The 10000-nt window shown below is 51.0% G+C and overlaps 1 protein-coding gene across 1 annotated transcript in view; it reads left to right on the forward strand.

Moving 5' to 3' along the window:
* The window catches only part of has3 (hyaluronan synthase 3), a 16930-nt gene extending 10734 nt beyond the window's left edge, over positions 1–6196 (forward strand). Inside the window, exons 3-5 of the mRNA XM_036535304.1 lie at positions 1071–1337; positions 4279–4380; positions 5056–6196. Of these exons, the coding sequence (XP_036391197.1) occupies positions 1071–1337; positions 4279–4380; positions 5056–5985 (1299 nt within the window). The 3' untranslated portion in view covers positions 5986–6196. The remainder of the gene's footprint in view (positions 1–1070; positions 1338–4278; positions 4381–5055) is intronic.
* Positions 6197–10000: the final 3804 nt, after the last annotated feature.

Below are 10000 nucleotides of genomic sequence, written 5' to 3' on the forward strand. Positions count from 1 at the left end.
ACGCTTTTTAAGTCCGTTCAGCGGATAACGAGCCGAAACGATTAGCAAATCCAATCAGATTTCGCTCGCAGCTTTAAGGCAGCAGATCTGACAGCACCGCGTCCTCAGACAGACCTCGCTCTCGGCCGAGAACCGTCCCGTTGCGGAACCGTACGCGTCCCTTTCCCTTTCCCTGCCGCTCAGTTGTATAAATGATATAAAACTTTAACCTGTGTAAGCGCCTCTGGATAAGAGCTAACGCTAAATGTCAATGAACGCTTGCAATGCTAACGTTAAATGCTAAATGCTAAAACTTGATCTGTCCTCCGTCGCCCCCCCTAGTGTCGGATGCCCTCATGGTGCCGCTCAGTTGTAGAAATGATATAAAACTTTAACCTGTGTAAGCGCCTCTGGATAAGAGCTAACGCTAAATGCCAATGAACGCTTGCAATGCTAACGTTAAATGCTAAATGCTAAAACTTGATCTGTCCTCCGTCGCCCCCCCCTAGTGTCGGATGCCCTCATGGTGCCGCTCAGTTGTAGAAATGATATAAAACTTTAACCTGTGTAAGCGGCTCTGGATAAGAGCTAACGCTAAACGCCAATGAACGCTTGCAATGCTAACGTTAAATGCTAAATGCTAAAACTTGATCTGTCCTCCGTCGCCCCCCCTGGTGTCGGATGCCCTCATGGTGCCGCTCAGTTGTAGAAATGATATAAAACTTTAACCTGTGTAAGCGGCTCTGGATAAGAGCTAACGCTAAACGCCAATGAACGCTCGCAATGCTAACGCTAAATGCTAAAACTGTGTACCCTGACTCGATCCTCCGTCGCCCCCCCCCCCGGTGTCAGATGCCCCCCCCGCTGCCGGACGTCCTGTCCCCGTACTGCCGCTGTACTTACCGCATGCGCCTTTGTACGCCGCTTTGGATAAAAGCGTCCGCTAAATAAGTAAACGTAAATGTAAACTCGTTATAATTACGTTAAAATCGCGCTCAAGTCGAACCGGATGGGTTTCTTTTTTTACGGCGTTATGATATATATCGCGTAGCGTAACGTAGCGTACCGACCGTTTTCTCTCCACCCCGAAGGTGGTCCTGGTGGTCGACGGGAACCGCGCCGAGGACGGGTACATGGTGGACATCTTCCGGGAGGTGTTCGGCGGCGGGGAGGAGGCCGGGGTGGCGGCGTGGGAGGGCAACTACCACGCCCGGGGGGCCCCCGCGGAGGACGGCGAGCGGGTGGCCCGGCTGGTGCGCAGCCGGCGCTACTCCTGCGTGGCGCAGCGGTGGGGCGGGAAGAGGGAGGTGATGTACACGGCCTTCAAAGCCCTGGGCGACTCGGTGGACTACGTGCAGGTGAGTTTCGGGGGCGGGTCGGGGGCGCGGGAAAGGGAGGGGGGGGTTGCTGAGGTTTAAGGTTGAGGTTAGGGTTAGCATTAGGGGTTAGGGTTTAAGGTTAGGGGTTAGGGTTAAGTGGTTAGGGGTTAAGGTTAGGGTTAGAGGTTAGGGTTTAGAGGTTAGGGGTTAGGGGTTAAGGTTAGGGTTAGGGGTTAAGGTTTAAGGTTAGGGGTTAGAGTTTAGTGGTTAGGGGTTAAGGTTAGGGTTAGGGTTTAAAGTTAGGGTTAGGGTTAGCATTAGGGGTTAAGGTTAGGGTTAGAGGTTAGGGTTTAGAGGTTAAGGTTAGGGTTAAGGTTAGGGTTTAAGGTTAGGGGTTAGGGTTTAGTGGTTAGGGGTTAAGGTTAAGGTTAGGGTTTAAGGTTAGGGGTTAGTGGTTAGGGGTTAAGGTTAAGGTTAGGGTTAGGGGTTAGGGTTTAAGGTTAGGGGTTAGGGTTTAGTGGTTAGGGGTTAGGGTTTAAGGTTAGGGGTTAAGGTTAGGGGTTAAGGGTAAGGTTTAAGGTTAGGGGTTAGGGTTAGCATTAGGGGTTAAGGTTAGGGTTAGAGGTTAGGGTTTAGAGGTTAGGGGTTAGGGGTTAAGGTTAGGGGTTAAGGGTAGGGTTTAGAGGTTAGGGGTTAGGGGTTAAGGTTAGGGTTAAGGTTAGGGTTTAAGGTTAGGGGTTAGGGTTAAGGTTCGGGGTTAAGGTTAGGGTTAGGGTTTAAGGTTAGGGGTTAGGGTTTACTGGTTAGGGGTTAAGGTTAAGGTTAGGGTTAGGGGTTAGGGGTTAAGGTTAAGGTTAGGGTTAGGGGTTAGGGTTTAAGGTTAGGGGTTAGGGGTTAGGGTTTAGTGGTTAGGGGTTAAGGTTAAGGTTAGGGTTAGGGGTTAGGGTTTAAGGTTAGGGTTTAGTGGTTAGGGGTTAAGGTTAGGGGTTAGGGTTTACTGGTTAGGGGTTAAGGTTAAGGTTAGGGGTTAGGGGTTAAGGTTAAGGTTAGGGTTAGGGGTTAAGGTTAAGGTTAAGGTTAGGGTTAGGGGTTAGGGGTTAAGGTTAAGGTTAGGGTTAGGGGTTAGGGTTTAAGGTTAGGGGTTAGGGTTTACTGGTTAGGGGTTAAGGTTAAGGTTAGGGTTTAAGGTTAGGGGTTAGGGGTTAGGGTGGGGCAGAATGAAGGTGAATTTGGGTGGGGCCAACTATAGGTGAGTGTGGGGGGAGATTCACCAAATTTTATTTTCAATTACAATTTGGGTTCCATCGATTATGAAAAAAAGATAATCGAGATAAAACGATTTATTGTGCCGCATTATTTATCGAAATGCATATAGACTGTATGTATGATTTATTACTTATTTTATTTATTTCTCATTTTTTTACATTTATTTTTTTATTCGTTTTTCCGTCGAATTACATTTAAAGTGCAAGAAAATCCACTGTTAAAGTTTTTTTAGCCCTTTTGTGCACGTACGGTCACGCCGGCGCGATTAGCCGTTTAGCGCGCATGCTAAAACCGGTGCGATTAGAACACTAGATTGGAAAAATTCTCGCTAATTTTAGCTTTGAGGAAGATATAGCAAATGCTAACCGAGTGCTAACTGAAAACGATGAGAAGCTTAATAACGCTAATGAAGGAGCGAGCGTTGGCGGGGCTTTTTGTAGGTGAGTGTGGGAAGGAGGGATTGGTTAAGAGTGAGCGTGGGCGGGGCTTTTTGCAGGTGAGAGTGGACTGTTCAGGAGTGAGTGTGGGGTGGGTTACGGGAGGGTTTGGTTGGGATGGAGTAGCGCTAGATTAGTTGTGAGCGTCTGTGTGCGTGTCTTTCAAAGCTGTTCATACAGTGCATTCGTGAGACACTTCAACACACACACACACACACACACACACACACACACTCAAAAGCAACAGACATTCAAAAATAGAGAAGTTAAGATTTTATCGTCATTTATGTCAACGTTAAGATGGTGTTTTCAGCTACGGGGACGTTAAGATGGTTCAGAGAGCCGGGGTCAGGGGTTCGACACTCACCTGACACGCACCTGTGCTTATTAGCGTACCTGAGCACACACCCACATGCCGTCATCAACTTCTAATACACCCCCTCCCCCCCACACACACTCACACACACACACACACACACACACACACAGCCAGATTGGCAACTGTTGAAAAGATCTGGAGCTGGAGGGGGTGTGTGTGGTTGTGTGTGTGTGGGTGTGTGTGTAAATCAAATCGTACTGAAATTTTGATATATTCATGAAGTAAATATTTCAACAGAGAAGTTACCCGTGGGAACACACTTACTTTTCCTGATATTTACTCGAAAGATTTTACCTGCGTTACCCGTCCTATCCAGGTGCGTCAGAGACGACTGGTTCACCTGTATTACCAGCTCTGGTCTGGTATAGCTACGAAAGAGACTTACCCTGCTAATGTCCTTCGCGCTTGTGATTCACCTGTGCTGATATCTAACGACCCTGTCTCGCTACGGACAGCTTCTTCACCACATTCCTTCAGACGGGGCCTGAAGACGCACCTCTTCAGACTCTACCTGGACTGACCCAGCACACAATTGCTGCCCCACCCCCCCAATCAGTGCTGTCGTAAATTGCTGTGCTTTTTAAATTGTGCTTTTAAATTTGTCTCTTGTTGCCGCCTTTACCCTGACGCTCATTGCGCCGTTTGAAGTTGAAGTCCGCCGTTTGAAAGTGTATCGTATTAGTTGCCCTACAGGCTGTAATTGTACAAATCTAATAGTACTGTGTCCTCAAACAGACGCTGCTCTCAGCTGAGAACCGTCTCGTTGTGGAACCGTACACATCCTGTCCCCGTACTGTCGCTAATACTTACCGTATGCGCTTCTGTAAGTCGCTTTGGATAAAAGCGTCTGCTAAATAAGTAAATGTAAATGTGAATGTACCCCGTGTTACCTTCGCAGGTGTGCGACTCGGACACGGTTCTGGACCCCGCCTGTACCGTGGAGATGCTAAAGATATTGGAGGAGGACCCGGAGGTGGGCGGGGTCGGTGGCGACGTGCAGGTGAGATGATTTGTACGGGCTGTTTTGCATTTAAGGGGGTACTTTACCCGGCCGCTACCTTAAGGCGCGGTGTATTTTCACCTTAACGTGAAAGTTAAGTGTGTGTACATGAATGTGTAATCAATAAAACTTATCGGTGTGTATATCAATGCATAATCAATAAAAAAAAATAAATAAAACAATCAATCAGAGAATCGGAGAACCCGCCCTCCATCCCTGTAGTATAACGAATCACAGTGCAAGACCTGTCCTACATCCCTGCAGTTTAACCAATCAGAATCTAGGCCCTGTCCTCGATCCCTGTGGCACGGCCGGTCAAAGTGTAGCACTTCTCCATCCGTGTAGTTTAACCAATCGGAATCTAGGCCCTGTCTTCTATCCCTGTGGCACGGCCGATCGAAGTGTAGCACTCCTCCGTCCGTGCAGTATAACCAATCAGAACGTAGAACCTTTCCTCTATCCCTGTGGTATGACCGATCAAAGTGTAGCACTCCTCCATCCGTGCAGTATAACCAATCAGAACATAGAACCTCGCCTCTATCCCTGTGGTATGACCGATCAAAGTGTAGCACCTCTCCGTCTCCAGCCAATCAGAGTGCGGTACCTGTCTTCCACCCCTGCAAATGTGACCAATCACGGCATCTCCCCTTCTCGCGCATCCCCCCCCCCCTGCAGATCCTGAACAAGTACGACTCCTGGATCTCCTTCCTAAGCAGCGTCCGGTACTGGACGGCCTTCAACGTCGAGCGGGCCTGCCAGTCCTACTTCGGCTGCGTGCAGTGCATCTCCGGGCCCCTGGGAATGTACCGGAACTCCCTCCTCCAGACCTTCCTGGAGCCCTGGTACCACCAGACCTTCCTGGGCACCCGCTGCAGCTTCGGCGACGACCGCCACCTGACCAACCGCGTCCTCAGCCTGGGCTACAAGACCCGCTTCACGTCCCGCGCCCGCTGCCTGACCGAGACCCCCACGGCCTACCTGCGCTGGCTCAACCAGCAGACCCGCTGGAGCAAGTCCTACTTCCGCGAGTGGCTCTACAACGCCCTCTGGTTCCACAAGCACAGCCTGTGGATGACCTACGAGTCGGTGGTGACCGGGTTTTTCCCCTTCTTCCTCGCGGCGACCGTGGTTCAGCTCTTCTACCGCGGGCGGCTGTGGGGGATCCTCCTCTTCCTCCTGACGGTGCAGCTGGTGGGCGCGGCGAAGGCGGCGTTCGCCTGCTTCCTCCGCGGCCGCCCCGTGATGGCCTTCATGTCGCTCTACTCTCTCCTGTACATGTCCAGCCTCCTGCCGGCCAAAGTCTTCGCCCTCCTCACCATCAACCAGGCCGGGTGGGGGACGTCGGGCCGGAAGCGGATCGTGGCGAACTTCGCGGGGGCGGTGCCCGTGGCGGTTTGGGCGGCCGTGCTGCTGGGCGGGGCGGGGTACACGGCGTACCGCGAGGCGCTGGAGCCCCCGGGGGAGACGGAGAAGGCGGTGCTCATAGCCGGGGCCGTCCTGTACGCCTGCTACTGGGTCGTCCTGGTGGCGCTCTACTTCGCCGTCGTGGCCAAGCGGCGGGGGAAGACCGCGGAGCGGTGCCCCCTGCCAGACGCCGAAGTTTAGGGGCCCCCCCTCGTCGGGCCCTCCCCTGGTGCTAAAACTCCCGACTTTCCTCGGGTCTACGAGCCCCTGAAGATGGTCGCACGGCCACCGGATTGCGGTTGGCGTTTGGTGCCAAAGATCTCGGTTTTTTTTTTGCACGTAAGACTAAACTCTCAGGGGGGAGTCTTGTAATTTGGGGTTTCTGCACCTGCCTCATCTGAAGCACATACTATAGCCGGTCTGGGGGGGACGGGGACGGGGACGGGGACGGGGGGGGGGGGTAGTTGAATCTAGACAGGACCTATCTGCAACCGTGGCTCCTTACGGACACAAACTGAGTCCCCTGAGTCAAGAAGGTGGCACCGAACTTGCCTCAAAGGATAAGCGACCTCCTCTCCTCCTCGGGGGAAACAGGACATTCTGCCGTGACTCTCTCATTCTCTCTCTCTCTCTCTCTCTCTACAGGTGCGTTTTTTCGAACCCTAGCGTTCAACCGACAATCCAACCTCTGAGTTCAACGTAAGGGTGCGGCGACCGGCGAACATCTACGGATTCGGTCGAGCGAAGGGTCGGGATAGCCGAGTTTGCGCGGCTTTTTATAGGACACGCTAAACTCCCTCGCCGATCTCCATGGCCTGGTGCTCTGAATTGACGTAAACAACTTAGCGTCTAAGTGAAAACCTGCACTCCGACATTTTGAAACTCTTTTTAAATCTGACGTCCGCAGTACATAACATGTTTACAGCCTGTTTTTAAAGCAGAATTTCCAGTCAAACCCCAAAACCCTGCTAACCGCAGTCTCTCTTCACAGAGAAAGCTATTAAGGTCTCTGCAAGACATACAGCCACCGCTATAGTGCACTGTGCCGAAAACTCATCGCTCACACGTCTGACTTGCTGCCAGACTCGGACAGGCTAATATGCCAAGAGCGGTTTCAGGTTTCTTAACCCGAAATTACATACTACATTAGAGGTGTACTGTTTTTGGTATGGCGGTGTAGCATAGCGGAAAGGAGCAGGACTCATAACCAAAACGTTGCTGGTTCGATTCCCCCTCTCGGGGGACTGCTGCTGTACCCTTCGGCAAGGTGCATAACCCAGAATGGCCTCAGTAAATATCCAGCTGTATAAACGGCTAACAGTCTGGATAAGAACATCTGCTAAATGACGATAGTAAGGTAAGGTAACGAAGGTAGTTAGCTGCAATGGAATCTTAAAAGCTGTGGTTTCACCAGCTGTGGACAGCGTAGAGCAAAACCCTGAACCTACAGGGGGACTTGAGTTTTAACTCCGACTCACTGCGGTCACATCAACCCGTAACGACCAAAGACGTCCCCGCCAAACGCTTCTCCTTCCCAACGTCACGAATCAACGTCGGCGAACAGCTAACATGGAGAAGCACGGTTCCTTCTGTCCGACGTAAACGCTGAGCGCTGGGTTTCTAAGGTAGCTTTTACGCTAGAGCTTTCGCCGCGGACCCGAGTCCGCTTGAGCCGATGGCTCGGTTCGTTTTGCCGGTGTAAAAGCTGCTTTCCAGAACTCGGGTGCGCGCCGGGCGGACCGTACCCCGAGTCCTCCGGAAAACGGCGGCCTGGGGTCCGGCTCACCTGAACTTCGCGTTTATGGCATAGCGAAAACGCCGAACACGGTTATTTTGGTGCTGACACCATATTCACAAAAAGATGAATAAGAAAACAAATATAGCATGTCCTGCATGCTTTAGATCCCCTCCTGCTCCAACACAGCTGATTCAAATGATCAGTTTGTTATTAAGCAGCTTCAGGGGTTCATAACGAGTTGATCGTTTGAATCGGCTGTGTTGGAGCAGGGAGAGATCTAAAACGTGCAGGACAAGTGGCCCTCCAGGAGAGGTTTGGACACCCCTGACGTAAACGGACCAGGGTTCGGACCAACAAAAACGGACCGAGCGGGGAAAATAACGGCCTAACGCACGTTTGACAGAGCGCTCCAAACATCCGGCCGATCGGATCTCTGCCGAACATCAACATCAACAACCCATAATAATCACCGTCGGCTGCCCGTGTGGCTTGGATGGATGCGCGTCTGAACGTCTATGACGTGCTAAATGAACGTCATGTGATACAATGTATGGCTGGAGCTAGTCTTCTTACCGTTGTCTGTTTTTCCCCATAAGCTCTTGTGTCCTTATGTCCTCGTAGACCCTTTGCTTCATATCTTCCCGTTGTTGTCGAGGCTCTGTAGTTCCACATTAGCACAAGCTAACTCACGTCAGGGCTTGACTGTTGCCGCGTTCACGCTAGCTGGCCTGAGAGCGCATCGTTAGCCGAATGTAAGGTTATCTCATCAGTTTGCGCCCGTTCATATTACTTGTCATTATTTCGCCTTCAGGTTACCGTTCGTACATTTTATACCGATTTAATTCTGTCCCGATCTGAGGAAAAGGAGCGTAAAATTGTAGGGATAAGGGTTTTAAAATCCCTGCATGCTTTTCGAATTAATGGAGTGTACGAGAAACGTATAAATTTGTACCGACGTGTATGGAGTCCGCATGAGTGTCCCGGGTTTACCCATTTTGTCCTACTGGTCGATTCTACCAGAACCCATCCCTATCAGAATCAATGATTGCCTGTCGCTATCGGTCACATTTCGTAATACCTTGTTTCGATTGGCCTCGCTCAGTAATGCCTTGTTGCTATTAGCCGCTTTTAGCACAGCTTCCTCGCTATTGGCCACTTAGCAACGCCTTGTCGATCGTGACTACTTTCAGCAAAGCCTCGCGGCTACCGGCCGCTCTAAGCAAAGCTTTCTCGCTGTTCGCCACTTAGTGATGCCTTGTCCCTGATGGTGACACTTAGTAATGCCTTGTCACTATTGGCTACAATCAGCAATGCCTTGTTCCTATTGGCTACGCTTAGCAACGCCTTATCTGCTTCAGGGTGCGGGTGACGTCGGACATTCACGGTCACGTTATAGATACTACCACGGTGCTGTGAACTGTACACTACTTGTTCAAGAAGAATAGAGTTCGTGTGAACTGCCGGGGAATAATCAATATATTTTTGACCCAAACGCGCTATCGCGGGACACCCGGAGAACGTAACCCGCGTAAGTGGCTCCGGATAAGAGCTAACGCTAAACGCCGGTAACGCCATGTGAAAGAAAACCGGCGCGGGCAAAACGCCGTTTCCGCCGACGTTCTCAACTCGCCCGCCGCGCGCTTTCGAGGGCTTCCGCGACTGGCTGCTAGCGTCACGCGACTCTGAGCCCCGAGGCTGGCTATTGGGGCGAATCGGGGCGGTGCCAATCATTTTACACGGCAGCTCTCTCTCTCTCTCTCTCTCTCTCTCTCTACTCGAAGAGTTTTAACGTCCCTTTTCATTTGGGGGGGGGAAGGGGGAACCCATACATCGGTGCGGGGGGAAGACCCCCCCCCCCGAAAAATCTGTACTGTAACGCTGCCCTCAGACACACTGTGGCACTTTCTGGCAGCTAAATGCTACACTTCCGCGTCCTAGCGGTGCGACCCGGACGTTTAAACTTCGCAGGAGCATTTTCCCCCCTCGGGACGCTCTACAAATCGAACATAAACGGACACTTCCTGTATCAGAATATTAATAACTTAATAACTACGACAAAAAGCGGCAGAGGGATCTGTAAAAGACGCATTATGAACGTGTGCTTTTTTATTACTAGAACCGTGGGGTAATATTCAACATGTATTTTACTGTGTACATATTTAAATATGTATCATACGGTATTTTAAATTTTGTTTTCCATCGACAATTTCAAAGGGTGTTTATTTTTCCAGATCCTCGGGGTCGTTTATTAACGGTTGTGCATTTTTTAAAGAAACAAATTAATAAAAATAATTCAAAACGAAACGGCTGCCTGAACTCCTCTGTCTGCTAGCCGCGTCTGTCCGACAAACGACAGACGCTTCGCCGAGGCGGATTTCTCTGGCCGGCGGTTATGGGTAATGTAGTTCCGCGGCCTTTGTGGCGGGGATTACCCGGGAGTCTTTGCTGTGACGTCTTTCCCTCGATGCGTCTTTTCCT

The sequence above is a fragment of the Megalops cyprinoides genome, chromosome 8 (genome assembly GCF_013368585.1).
Source record: "Megalops cyprinoides isolate fMegCyp1 chromosome 8, fMegCyp1.pri, whole genome shotgun sequence".
Taxonomy (NCBI): Eukaryota; Metazoa; Chordata; class Actinopteri; order Elopiformes; family Megalopidae; genus Megalops; species Megalops cyprinoides.